This window comes from Phaethon aethereus, assembly GCF_964289735.1.
Source record: "Phaethon aethereus genome assembly, chromosome: 5".
In the NCBI taxonomy this organism is placed as follows: domain Eukaryota; kingdom Metazoa; phylum Chordata; class Aves; order Phaethontiformes; family Phaethontidae; genus Phaethon; species Phaethon aethereus.
In genome coordinates, this window is record NC_138579.1 from 43,091,341 (window position 1) to 43,105,905 (window position 14,565).

The 14,565-nt window shown below is 43.5% G+C and overlaps 1 protein-coding gene across 1 annotated transcript in view; it reads left to right on the top strand.

The window, feature by feature from the left end:
- Positions 1-5,423: 5,423 nt before the first annotated feature.
- RPAP1 (RNA polymerase II associated protein 1) overlaps positions 5,424-14,565 on the top strand; it is a gene marked incomplete at its 3' end in the record, with an annotated part of 36,523 nt that continues 27,381 nt past the window's right edge. The window contains exons 1-6 of the mRNA XM_081999915.1: positions 5,424-5,704; positions 6,692-6,840; positions 7,385-7,477; positions 8,833-9,013; positions 11,050-11,226; positions 14,186-14,392. Of these exons, the coding sequence (XP_081856041.1) occupies positions 5,515-5,704; positions 6,692-6,840; positions 7,385-7,477; positions 8,833-9,013; positions 11,050-11,226; positions 14,186-14,392 (997 nt within the window). The 5' untranslated portion in view covers positions 5,424-5,514. The remainder of the gene's footprint in view (positions 5,705-6,691; positions 6,841-7,384; positions 7,478-8,832; positions 9,014-11,049; positions 11,227-14,185; positions 14,393-14,565) is intronic.

Sequence of the window (14,565 nt, forward strand, 5' to 3'; positions counted from 1 at the left end):
AAACCAATGACCAATATTAAAATCAACGCTTCTGCAAGTTATGACAGCTTTCCAGTAGTTTTTAATCAAGCTTTGCATATATAATAAATGAGTAATCAGACATGAATAATAAATTACATTCATGTTTATATAGCTTTATGTATCTGCTCCCCTGAAATACCTCCAGTCTCAGGCACATCAATGCCCTCTAATAACGAAAAGGCACAGACTATACATTTACATAAACGTACGCTACGGGATCCAGGTGCCCTGTATTTAGATGCAACGAAAACGCCGGGGAGAACCTGCACTCGGACTGCACAAGCCAAGAGCGAAGCTGGGGAGGGAGCTCAGCGGCCGGACTGTCTTTCACGAGCGCCAAGCCGCCAGCAGCAGCGGGCAGCCTCCCCACACCTTCTCCCCGGTCAGTGGGGGGGCCGGCACAGGACCTGCCTCAGAGTCACCACCGGACCGTGCCTGCTACGCCGCTCTACAGACCCACCCCGTGGGGAAACCTCCAAGGAACCGCGACTGAAACACCTGCGGGGAGGCGAAAATGGCGCCGCCCTCCCCGGCTAGAGAGATGGTGGCAAGGGCGGGCGGAAGTGACGGATTGCCGGGCGGAAGTAGCTGCGGCGGGGCAGGACGGAAGTTGTGGCGGTGAGAGGCGCGGCTCGAGCGCCGGTGAGTAGCGGCTCGAGCTCTGGGGATAGCGGGGCTTTTACCCCCTTGGTGGTGCAGGGTCCCCGGGGGCGGCGGCGGCAGCAGGCTGGGCCTCGCTTGGGGCAGCCAGCCGGGCCCCTAGGGCTTCGTGTTCGCGTAAAGAGCAGTGTGGTTACAGGCGCCCTGCGGCCTCCGGAACAGCGGCCGTGCCCCCCGGGCGCTCAGTGCTGGGGGGCCGTTTCGCTGGGTCCCTCCCCCGAGCCGCTCCCCTTCAGGGAGAGGCCTAGCCAGGCCTCCGGGCTTAGCCTACGTGTGTGTCCTTAAGGCTTCGATTCAGACTCGTTGAGGGAAAGGCCTTGAGGGCTGTGAACGCGGTGGGAGTGTCGGGATACATCAGCTCTTTAGTTTGGTAATAGCAGCTTGTTGCTTCTAATTTTATTTTGTGCCATGCTGGTGCTTCTCTATTGCAGAAACTCTTCAGGCAAGCTGGAGAAGGCAGCGTTTCTTGAGGCAAGCCACCGTATGCGTGCACATGGTATGTGGCTGGCAGGCAAAGAAACAGTCACTGAGTCGTATGTGACCAGACTGTCAGTCATTACAATATTGTGGGCAGAAAGCATTTTTGTGACAGAGCAGAGCATGCACATCACATTTTGCAAAGTAGCCAAGAACCCTGGATGAGGCTTTCATTAACTACTAATCTAGAGCAGAGAAATTGTACCTTTCCATTGACTGTTGAGCTGCCTTGGAGAGGCTGAGATGTGACTCTGCTTCTCCTTTTCATTCCTTACCTTAACCAACAGGATCTGAAGAAATATGTTAAATTGAGGCACTGATTGTGACAACAGGTCCTTGTATTCTTCTTTGACCAGAACCTGATAACTTTGGCAAAAGAATGCAAAGTTGTAGACTTCAGGACAGGGAAAAACATTACAAGGTTCAGAAGTTGGTAAGAGTCAGACATGATTCTTTGCTTTTACATGTACTTGCTACCTTTTCTCTTTTAACCGTGTCTAGTTCTTGGCAGGTGTTGTGATGGAAGTGTCTCCCTTCGGCTGTAGGCCTTTGCTGCTGCAGAAGAAAAATGAATTGTAAATGCAGATGAGCTAAAATAAAATAAAAATTGTAATGGTATTGGATTATATCAAGTAAGTACAGGGTTTTTTTGTAGCGTGATGACACCTGTAAAAACCTTGGACAGGAATGGAATGGTACTTTTCTCAGACAGATGCTGTGCCTGATCCTTATGTTGTTCTATGTCTGCTGAGAGTAGTGGCAGAGGTTGGCAAGATAAGCCTCAGAAGCTTAAATGCTGCTTCTGGAAAGCATTGGAAGATTATTATAAACCTCAGTTTTTTCTGTAAGGTAAATGCTGTGAAACATTGGTGCTACATTTATTGGTGATTAGGGTCCCATGCTGTTCTAACTGGCCTTCCTTCTTAGGCTTACACTTGAGCTGAAGTTGCTTAATCCAAAAGTGTATCTTGGCACTTGAAGCAGTCTGGGACTTTATTGCCTTCTGTGTTTTTGTGTCTTAGACCACTGGTCCCAGCTGCATTTGTAAAACTTTCTGTAGCACCGGCAGGCTCTTCAAACAATATCCATGGGAAGTCCAGAGCACGACAGAAAGCTATTTATTGAGACTCTTAGTGCAGACAGGGGATGCAGCAGCAGATGCTAGTGTATTCACATAATAATCACTATGTTCTGATGTGTATAGGTGCTTATGGTCCTTTGACAGCATTTCTGACCCTTTACATGCATTCCTAGAACAGCATCTTCAGCAGGTTGCGTATGTTGGCTAGATGGTGTATGCCTCTAGGCAAACAGTTTGTGTGCAGATAGCTTTTAAGTAGCCAGTTGCAACATTGGAGATAACCAGACCGTATGATGCTGGGGTTAGTGCTGATCATCAGTAGTTTGTTATTTTTCTTGCATATTTTCTCTGAGCACGGGTGGGTAAGAATTACTCCTTATAGTGGCCAGGTGAGTGTTGCTAATGTACTTGGATGGCTTCCAGGGGGTATGGAAAAAAGTGCTGTTAGAAAGTAAACTATTTTCACTACATGCTGTCTGTCTGAAAGTGCCATATGTGTTTAAGCAATTTCTAGCTTGTTGGACTGCAGAAGGACCAAGTTAAAGGCCTTGGTTGTATTAAATTTCTGACCCAGTTAGAACATGGGAAGAATACATTTAAAGCTTTTATCTATTTTTGCACCAAACTAATGCCCACTTCTGTATTACCATCTGGTAACTCTTTACATTTGGATGGCCTTTATTTCCATACGGAGGAAGGAGTGACCAAGGAAATGGTTCCCAGAGCAACATCTAACATCTTTAGACAGTGACTGCATAGCTGGCTTCTTGTGCCTGACAATTCCCCAGACAAATGAAGGCTGTTTCAAGGCCTGCTATATTTTTGATGAACATTTTTAATACATAGAGATTCAGACAAGTGTATGTACGTCCCTGTGTGGAAGAGGCTTATTGCAGAAAGATCGTCAGCACACTTTGCTTACAACTGGGTGTTTTGTGTCTGTTAATCCTAGCATCATCCTCATTTGGGCTTTGAAGCCAGTGATGATAGGGCATGCAACACTTGGCTTCTGATGCCTGTGGTGCTACTTATGCATATCAAAGAGGGACCTATCAACTGAAGTCTGACTATTGGAACCCCTGTTGTGGCAGAATGCTCCATAAATAAACAGCAAGTAGGCGTGTGCTTATGCTTACGACAACACAAAAGAAGGAGCTGTCTGCAGAAGTTGCAATTTTTGCTGTGCAGTTGCAAGGGAACTGGGCTGAAAGGGAGTATTGTTGCATTCTCAGCATCAGTCAGGACTGCTTATGACATGCCAGGTGTTTTTGTGTTAAGTCCTTCTCTGACGGTAACAAGGCACCGTAGCAGTGAGCTCCCTTCCTGTCCTGTCCTGCCCTAAGTAGCGTTTTCTAGTGGCAGTGTTCCGCAGATGTCCTTGACAGTGTTAGCAGAAAAGTCAGGCATTTTCCCTGTGTGCTGGGGGAGGGTTTTATTGTTCAGAAGGTACAGGGAAGTTCCTCTTGCTTCTGCTTGTGCCATATGTAGGCTTGCTGTAAATGGAAGTTTTTGTTCTGGGACTCTTGAGCTGACAGCTTTCATTAAGGTCAGTGTTTTGAAGTGTCTGAAATCAAGCAACTAACTTGTGATACTGGCATCGGATGAAGAGGTCTGGTTCCTCAGTTGTAAAGTGCTGAAGTGAATGGAGTCCCTGGAAACCTCAAAACCTCTGAAAATCTACTTTGTTTTGGTGCACAAAACTCTTACGTCTGAATGCTTTTAGTCCAGCTTTTGCGCAAAATGAGAGGTAAGAAAAAGAATTTCAGCAGGTCTTACATGGTTGGTGTTTTTGCGCTAAGGCCTTGATTTAAAAAAACCTAACCAACCAAATGTAAAACCTCCCCGGACCTCTTTGTGCGATTGGAACCAGCAGCATCACATCCAACCAACCTTGATCAGGAATGAGATTTCTTAAAATGGTATAAATATCCCAAGCGTAGGTCATAAATACTGCATGAGGTAATTCTTGTGTCTGTTACCATCCTTCCCACAAGGTATCTCCCCACGTAATTTACAATAAAGTATGATAATAGCATAAGACAAAACATTGGCTTCAGGGCAGTGGCTGCGCCTGCACAATGACTGAACTTTGTTTTGGTCTGAGATTAAGACAGATTCACTTCCAAGCTTTGCAGTTTCTCATGACTACAGACTATGCATATGACAGATAATTGTAGTTTTAAAAATCCATATCCACTTTCCTTTCCAACTTTACAATAAGTCATCATTGAGTCCTGATGGGCTTTTAAAAGTGGAAGAGATCAAATGTGTACAAAATATTTCAGCGTATCAAGTGTAGGAGGTTGTCAAGCATTAGTGCTGATCAGTGATTCAATTAGTGTGAAATGTATTTGCAAACACTTTACTTGCTGCCTGCGAGTAATGGATTGGCAGTCCTGGACTCTGGGAATAAGAGGTGGGGAATAATACTCATGAATATTTTCACACCCAGTTGTTGAGAGGTAGAATAGTTGCCTTCCTAGTAAGTTCTCATATGCACAAAGGTAAAAGTCTTTAAAATACCACCCTTGGCTTTCAGGCTAGAACTGGCCTGGGCAGTGAATGAAAATGCTTGGAAGTAGTGTGGCTGAGCAGTGAAAGAGTGAGAGAGAACTAAAGCAGGAGGACTAGATAAGGAAGAAGAACTTTTTTCACTTGGGGGATTTGAGTGAGGAGGAGAGCAAATGTAGTGAATGCATTGTCCAGATCTACCATTGTCCAAATCTACGTGGACAAGCTCTTGCATCCTGACAGGGATGATAATGCGAGGATCCTGAGAAGACCATATGCTGGAGGGAGAAGATTTGCATGATATTGGGCCTCTGGTGTTCTTGGTTGGTGTTGATGGCAGAGAAAGTAAAATCTGTGGTCTTGGTCCAGGCGGTTCTGTAGCTTTGCGAATGTAAAGCCATGTTGTTGGTGTTCTGGCAGTGATGCACTTGTTGGATGGCTTTTTGCTGGACGGATGCCATTCTGCTCCCAGCTGGCTGGTAGACCAAGTGTTGGCTTGTCTAGTAGCATGTTGTTTGGCAGTGAAGAACAAGGCAAACAGTTTGTCTGGGACTCTGGTGCAACTAGTTGTGTCCTGGGGTGATCCTGAAGTAGGGTGGCTGCACTATGTACGGGAACAGCAGAGTGGGACAAAACTTAATAGTTTTCCCTTGCTGTCCCTCTCCTCACACCAGGAAATCCAGTTGTGTAACCAGTTTTCTGTGTCTTCAGTAGGTTCCATGTGAACAGCACACAGGTCTGGGCTGCAAGAGCGAGAAGGCAAGATGTTGTCAAGACCAAAGCCTGGGGAGTCTGAGGCAGACCTGCTGCTCTTTCAAAACCAGTTTCTGGCAGCCAGAGCTTCACCTGCAGTGAAGATTGTGAAGAAAGCAGACAAGAGGAAGGGGGAGGAAGGGACCACAGGTGCTGAGAGACCCCCGCTACAGGACAGCAAGGATGTAGTTATGTTAGATGGTAATTTCCCTTGTGGGGTTCTTCAAATTACTAGGTTTCTTTGTCCCTTTCAATGTTCCTCAGTGCTTGCCCTTTCACCACCCTCTCAACCCAGTGTTGCTTTTGTCCTCTGTGTGTGTCCTCCTTGCAGTATTGTTTGTTCTCAGCCTTGTTGGAAAATGCACTTGTCCAATGTTACTAGCATCCAGCAGAGCCACCTTTCCAACACATTGCCTTTATCTGTGTTTATCAGCTGTCTGTCATACCTTGCCAGCCTCAATGCCAGAGGTGTTTTCTGTGATTTGTACCCATTGGACACTTACTACTTATGTTGTCATTTATCCAGACCCTGTTTTCAATGTCTTTGAGATTTAGCTTTGCTAACAGCTCCAGCTGTCAGCCAACAGATCTGGCTTGATAAGCCTCCTTCCTGTGGTTTTGTTTTCCTCTGTCAGTAGTAATTGTAAGATGTCTGTCATGTGCTTAATAGTCTCAGAAACTCAAAGTGCTTTCTTAAAAGCAACAATTTAAATCTTGCAGTGCTTGGTTGCAGGTTAAGAAATATGATCCCAGTTTATAGATAGTGAAAAGGTGGCCTTGACTTGCTCATGATCATACAAATCACTCACTGTTAGGCCTGGCAGTGGAAATGTGCTTTTCTATGCCTGAACACAACCTGCAAGGGCACTATTTGTTTCTGTACAGTCTTGCTTTTTCCCCTTAATACTTGCAGTCAGGCCTCAGTACCCTTTCCTGCTTATGCAGCTCTTTAAAAAGATCTTGGTGCCAATACATAAATAATAAAATTTCTGAACATGTTTCTCTCTACTACCCAGCACAAGTCAGAGACAGAGGACTCTTAATTGTCTTATTGCTTCCTCATCGTCTTTCTTTCTCATCAAAGCAATAATAGGTACTATTAGGGAGCCTTTGGTCTTGTACCTATTGCACAGTAGTTATATTTGAGTAACTTAACGGCTTTTTTTTCATATTATTTCCCCTGCCCAGATTTTCCTGATATTCTCCCAGCTCTAACTCCAGCTCCTCCAAAAAAGTCCAAGATCAAAAGTGCCTGTGTCCACTTCGAGGATGAAGATCCAGAGGAAAGACTGGAGAGTCATGATCAGCACATTACAGCAGTCTGCAGCAAAATTATTGTATGTCTAGTTTTTATGTGATGGTCTAGTATTTTTTGAGTGCTGTGAACTATGCAGTGGACAGGACTGAGGGGTTCTGTTGCTACTTTTTATTTCTACAGTGTAATGAAGCAGTTGTAGCACTGTAGACCAGTGTCGTGGAGCATCTTGAAAGAAAAGGCTCTTTGGGTATATTTTCACTGTCAGTTAAATATGAGTTTGAATCTGCTCTCCAGTTCAGACTGTCTACAGGTCACACTGCTTGCATGCAGGCATGTGTTCCTGGTGTGGATTTGGGTGAGTTTCTGGACTAAGAGAGATGTTCTCATTGCTCTGCACTGGCCCAGGTTTTCCTTTACCTGATTCTTTGAGTGGTGTGTGGAGTTTACCCAGCCTTTTGGAAAATAGCCTCACTTTGTCTCTAAATAAGCACAAAGTACTCTGAGCCTGACAGCAGTGTTGTGAGCTACAGAGCTGAGAGATTTTGAGTCCACTCTTAGCTAAGTGGTATAAACACATCTGGCTGTTGCAATGGTTTCTACAGCATTTGAATTTTTTGCTGCAGGAACGAGATACAAGTGCAGTAGCAGTGACCATGCCAGTGCCCACAGGAGACCCATTTCCAAGGACATTTCACCGCTCTGAAATAAAAAGTGAGGTAAGATTGAGAGCAGCTGTTTTATGCTACCTTCATTATCTATTTAAACTTTCCCACAACAAAGCCTAATGCTTGGTGGGTGGTAGGGCTTAGAATAAATGACTTGGCATGCTGGAAATTAGGAGCTGGCTCAATGTATCTCTGGCATTACCACTTTATCTTAGGTGAGAGTTCTTCTACCAAGCTGCCATCAAGTAGGCAGTCCATACCCTGCGGTTAAATAGTGTTGGAATCCTTGTGGTTTAGGAAAAAAGGCGACCTCCTTCAGCTAACCTTAAGTGAGGTGGATCAAATCTGGGCTGTTGTAATAGAATCAATTCTGTTCTGCATGATTTACTTTGAGGATTTACTCTGTTAATTCATACACCAGGTTTGATTGAGTCTGTGCTTACGGAAGTTGCACCTCATTCCTCCTGGAATGACATAAGAGTATGCTTGCACAGATTGTTTTGCAACTTTTTGGATTTTGACATAGTTTTTTTTCGGAGGCTGTAAAACTGGAAGCCATGGCTGCTCTCATCAGTTGCTGTAGTAGCAAGAGCTGCTAGCTGAGTGGGAGTCAGATGCTGGGAATTGGTATGTGACTGAAAGCTATGGTTGCTTTGTAAAGGTAGCTTATTTTGAAGGACAGCTTTTTTGGAAGGAAAGAGTAATACCTTTTAAACTACCAGTTCTGTTTACCTGATGCAGGAGTGCACAAAGCAGCTACCAGATGTTCAGACTGCCTTTTAAGCTCCTTCTCTGGACTGAGGATGTGCAAGAGCTTTTTTGCTTAGTCTGCTTTAGATTTCCTGTGCATCCTGTGCAATGTTGTTAGCACTGCCCTTCCATCACCTAGGCTAGCAGCGCAGTAATTTAGTCAGGATTATTTTAGCACCACTTGCCTGCTTCTTACTGTGTAAATCTCTTCACCCTGCTGCTCCCTAATCACCTTATAAAAAGCCTGTTCCAGGCATGTGGTGAGCACAGTACAGTACAGCCCCATTTATCCTCAGAAATGCAAAGTATTCAGCTATGCAGGGTTTCCAAACAGCAGGAAAGCCGGAGCTGTTGTGTTTGGTGATATTTTAGGTGTACTTGCCTAGCTTGAATTCACTTATAATTAATCATCTTCCTTCTCTAGGTAGCAAAAACACACATTTTTGTCTCTTTGTCGTAGCATTAAACTGTGTGTTAAAAAAGGAATAGCACACGCACAGAAAAGGGCAAGTAGACAGCAATGTCTCTTTGCCTTTGTCATGTTCCAAAATCTGATCTGAAGGTGTCTTTAGGATCAGATCTATGTGTTTGTTAGTGGCAGGTGTGTGGGGGAGTCTGGAGAGGAAAGAGGTGACGCATGGTTTCCCTGTTCGCAGGTGAAGGTGGGATCTGGAAGAAAAAGCATCTTTGCACAGAAGATGGCAGCTAGTAGAGCTGCTGAAAAGGCAGCAGCAGCTCCCTCTGCTGCTGAGTTCGTGCAAATAAGATCAGCTGCTCCGGATGAGCTGGGTCCCGAGGGATCAGCAGGAGAGGCACCTCTCCCCAGCATCAGGGATGGTAAGTGGAGAAGGTTCTGCTTATCCAGCCTACCGTATTTACATAGCCTTAGTAACGATAGCATCAGTGCACCTTATGTTTAAACCAGGGTAGCACTGGTGTCTTCAGTTTAGGAATCTCAAGGTCCCTTGGAATGTCTGTGGTGTGACAAGGATTTGAAATGGTCTGAAACTCAAATTAACATTCTAAAAATTGGGTTAGCTTTCTCAACAGTTTCCTTTTGGCTTCACACGGGGCCAAACAGATTTATTTTTCAAGATTCTTGTCCTCTTTTTCCTCTCTGTTTGTTATATGTGAAATTTTTCTTGTTTCATCATTGATTCCCACAATTTTAGGAAAAGGGTTCTTCTTGTGTCTGATGAAGGTGGTGCAGGTTCTCACTCCTACCTAGAAGCTGAAAGCTCAGTCTTCCGTCACCGGATCCGCTGCCATGAGACTGTGTCTTTGCTCCATAAGGAATTCTGTGAGGCAATGCTGATGAGTCAGTGCCACCTCTAGCAGTTACTTATCTGACAGCAACTTGACAAGGGACGATGAAACCAATTCAACTGGTACCAGCATCTCCAGGCTTTTTTTTTTTTGATGTCTTGGACAGTCCTATTCGCTTAGGACCACTGTGTGTCTGGGTTTTTCCCTAATACTCTTTTTTTCCCATTGAAATAGAGGCCAGATGTCATTTGAGCATTATCGCCATTTGGCTAAGGTTTCTGTCTGCCGTGACCTTTGTCAGAGAATTGATACGAGAACTCACAGATGTGCTGTGCTGTGTGTGCACAAATTCACCATCTAGATCAATATACTGTGCTTAGTGTATATCCTGTTACAATTTGTGCATGTGTACTTTTGTCTGAGAAATCTCAAAGGGAAATACAGCAGCCCTATAGCTGTGATCCTCTTGAAGTAGAATACTTCTAAAATGTAGTAGCACAACAGAGGCATCAGAAACTGGCTTGGCCTCCTCAGCAAGATTATTGTGGCAGGATCACTAGAAGCAAGAGGCGAAGAGGGGGAGGTCCATTTCTTGTTGTAACAAAGTGTTTGTGCCTGGTAACCCTCAGCTTAGTTGCTGATGGTGGGAAGCTTACTGAATATTTTACCAGGTCACTCTGTCTTCTCATCTCTTTCTGCTCAATATGTAAGACAGCTGCTGTGGAAATGACATCAAACCTTACTGATGTTATAACGAGTGTCATTACTGAACAGGGGTTCGATGCTTTCAGCGTCGGCTGGTTTAGGATCATAGGGATGTTCCAAGTCACTATACGGAGCATACGAACAAAACGTAAGGAAAAGCCACTAAGTCAAGGCCTTGTATAGTGGGCTACAGGACAGCTGGAGGGTCTCATTCTGAGCAAAAGAGCATGTTACCCTGCCACTAGAGTTCAATGAAATGAGGCTTTGAAAAGGATTTACATCAGGTGATAAAGGAGACTTGATTTTGTTCAGGGTAAGAAAAATGCTCCCCTGCTAAAACTTCTAATACATTTAACTCTTAAAGGTGAATACAGGACATTGTTAGAAGCAAACATACCGGTGTTGAGAATGGATCCTGTATCACTCTGGAAACTGGGTTACCTAATAATTTTAATTCTCATGTCTCACTCAACAGGTATTACTAGGCATGGTTCAGCTGACGTACCAATGTGGATTCAGGTGTTCTTGAGCAGAGAAAGAATCTAGTATTCACTAACTTGGAAGAATGGTCTGACTCATCAATTGTGAATTATGCTCCAGTTTACCTTTTCTTGCTGTTGCTTTGCATTAAAGAAACAAAGTTCCTTTCCCCCCATCCCTTCCCAAACTCCTAAAGAAACAAGATGGAAATGAGGTTTTATTGTGACATGGGATGAAAGCCCAAGTATTTTAGTTTTGTTTGAAGCTAAACTAAGTTTCTTTACTCCTATTTTACTTTGGCTACCAAGGTTAAAAAAAAAAAAAAAAGAAATTATGCAAGCCTGATAATGACAAAATTGAGATGCATTCATAATGCTGTAGATGCTTAAATCACTAACTGCTTTCTCTGATGGATCTTGCAGATAAAGGTGATGACTTTTTGACCTCTCAGCGGCCTTGTCTCATAACGGGAGAGGGTCTTGGAAGCCAAAAGAGTGAGCAGGAAGCTCAAGCTATTCACAAAGAGAATTTGGAGAAGCTGCGGTCCATGTCTGAGGAGGAGATCCGGCAGGAGCAGGAAAGGCTTCTGGCTCAGTTGGGTATGTGCTTCCCAGCGTGAATTCTCCTAGAGGTGTGGAAGTTTGCTGAATGTGTAGGTGTCCTGAAGTATTACCAAATTCACATATCAAAGATGGGAGCTTGGGATTCCTGCTCATTGCATATGTGGGTAATCTAGCTTCCATGCCATGACAGTAGCTTATAAGTAAGAATCCAGTGTGAAGGAACTAGAGCGCTTACTTGTCATTGAGACTGAGCTTAGTTAAGTCTGTTTTGTCTCCCCTTTGCTGTAGGGTAAGACAGTCCATGCCCTCTCTTACTTTGCGCATCAAATACCTGGTTACATATAAATGTATTGGGGTCCTAAAATGTAATTCTCTGAAGCAGATCGGAAAACAAAGCTATTCTTAGGGTGGCCATAGCAATGCTGAGGTGAGAGAGCGCCCTTGGTCTTCCCCTCCAAAATACCTAAGACTTGGGCCAGAACTGTCAGTACCCAGATAGGGAAAATGTTTTGGCACATGGGACATTTCAGTTTGAATCTCTACTTGGTAGAGCAGAAAAACTTACAACTAATCTTGAACTTCTTGAATAAGTGTTCTAAGTATCTGGCTGTTGGGTGCAGCTGAACTCTGGTTTGGATCCCTGTCCACAGTGGTGTTCTGGGAGTGCCTGTCACTGACAGCAGTGATGTGGTATGTTTGATAAGACTTTCCGTGATCTAGGGCACTGTAAAACTTTATAGTGTTGGTTTCAATGATTTTTGTATGCTCAAGAAGAGCAGACTTCCAGACGTAGGTGGCAGACAAAGGTTTTTGAAATTCTCATCGTTTCAGATTCTCTAGTATCAAATTTAGGTGTGAGTGGCATTTTAGATGCATAAGTCTCTTGTGGATTTAGCTTAAGGATCATGGTAGTGATCTTGACTTCATTGCAAGCAGCATGGGTATAACTGGAAAAGGGGCAAAGGAACTGTGCAAAGTAATTGCAGACAGAATCTTTAGGCACATCATTCAGAGAGCTGAGCTCTCCAAACTATCTGAGGTAAATTTTTTTTTTTGACTTCACTGCTTATAACAGTGGCATGTGTATGAGAAATATGTTGTTTATGCACTTTCTTCTCGTGACTTTTGTGATCTTTTGCTCCTTGTCCCCACCACTCCATCCCTGAGGATATTAGTGAATACTTACGGAGTTTAGAAAGGGTGGAGTGTATTTTAAGTATTTTTAAACAATAAATTATTTCCTAAAACAATGTATTTGTTTATATGCCTTATGGGTTAAAATTGTAGATCTTTCAGTCTTTGAGGCCTTAAGGAAATCAGGAGTCATTCTAGCATTCCCAAAATATCTGTAGTTTAGGGAATTATGCATGATGAAGCAACTTCTAAACGAAGTTACCGGCTTACAGCTGAACTTGGGACCTGGACAGGCACAGAGATGTCAATTAAAGAGACTTTTTCTCCATATTCAGAAGTGTGAATAATTTGTGGGTGTTTAATGCTGTCCAGTCTTTGAATTACCTCTTAGTTATGAAGCAGATGAGACTCTGTGGTGTGGATTATGGGGATGGGTAGGCAATTCCATGCTGGGCAGTGTCTTCAGGATCTTACTGTTGATACTGTTCTGGATTTGCCTGTGGAGACTCTGGGCTGGAGTAGGCTTACTTTCTGACATACTGTACACAGACTGACATAATCTGTGACTTGTTTGTCATTGTTTGACTGAAATGATGAAATAATGAATACAGTCTTCTCCTTGCTGTGTACAGTGAAGTGTGAGAAAGTGAGAGCTCTGCTTGCGTTCAGGAAAAAAAGTGTGCGTTAATGAGGCTGGTCTGAATGTCTCTCCCTTGCCAAGGGACATTTAAACTGCATCATTAAGAGAGTGTGCAGCAATCACAAGTGTGGGATAGATCCCTGCATCCTCTTTGAACTGTTTCAGAGGTATGGGAGTAATTTCCTTTTTGGGTTGACTCCTCTTAAGTACAGAGCATTTCTGAATTGCTTGTACTTTGTCCTCCAAAGAATAAATAACCAATGTAGATGTTATATTCTGTTACTTTGTACATCTCTGATGCTGCTTATTGGAGTATCTCTGTACCTTTTAGAGGCACAATGCACAGGCTCTTACTGTTCACCCCTGGCATAAGCATCCCAACACCATCTTCTAGAGGAAGAGTATTCAAAGACAAAGTGTGCTCCATCAAAAATGATGTGGGCTATCTGAAGCAGATCTGAAATGAAAATGATGGTCTTCTGATGTTTTCCAATTTTAGAGCCATAGGAATATTGTCTGTCCTTCAAAACACCCCTACCTCCCAAATGTTCCTCTTCTCCACCAAAGCATGAATAAAATGGCCATGTCTATTTTCTGGGTGTTGTCAGACTGTAACTGACTCTCAGGATAGGGAGTCAGTTCAGAACAAACAAGGTCTCCTCCTCCTAACATAATATCTAGACCATGCACTGCAGCTCTAGTGCAATTCAATAAAGAGCAGGTTTTTTTTTTTTGTAGTGTCTGTTCTGTGTGTTCTCATAGTGTTCAGATTGAATGCCACTGAGCAGTCCACAGGCAGGGTAGGCAAACTGTTAGACCTGGGTTCCTCCCATAAATCACAGACCAAGATTCTCCGTACAATGAATAGTCTTGTTTGGATGTGCCTTTAAAGTGGCAGTAAGGGGGAGAGAAACAACTGTATCTTTATTTGTAAGCTGGGACGATAACTAGAATTTTTGTGGTTGCTTTACCTTGAAAGACATTCATCAGCTCTTTCTCTGGTGTCACCTCACCAGTCAGTTGTACCCAGCTTATGTGCTCAAGAGGTCATAAAGCAGTTAAGTGCCTCAGTTTGAAAAGAAATGACAGTTGGTGCAGAAGAAGAGGGCATGTGGAATGGGAATGAAAAGTCTAAAACATAAATAGCAGGAGCTATAGGCGTATCAAGTATTTTGAGACTTACTGTCACTTCTCTGTCTGTCTCTTTGTCAATTCTTGCAGATTCCAGTTTAGTTTCTTTCTTAAAGTCACGACGTGCTAGCAATGAAGGCCAGAAAAAGGAATTAAAAATGGAACAGAACAGACTGGAGGAGTGTTTGGAATCTCTGCCTATGGCTCAGCGTGGTGCAGGATCACCTCTTTCCATGCAGGAGTCGGGTCTGGAAGAATCTGTAAGGAAGGAAGAAAATATGAAGGTAAAAATCACAGGTAAGAAACAAAGTGCATGTTGTTAATGTTCTGAACATAAATGTAAGGTTTGTATGGTGTTTTCATCAATCCAGATTGGATTGATGTGACACTTTGTTAGTTATCCAACTTAGAACTTTATCATGATACTTAAATACATATATTCATATATTTTGGGTTTAAAAAAGAATACC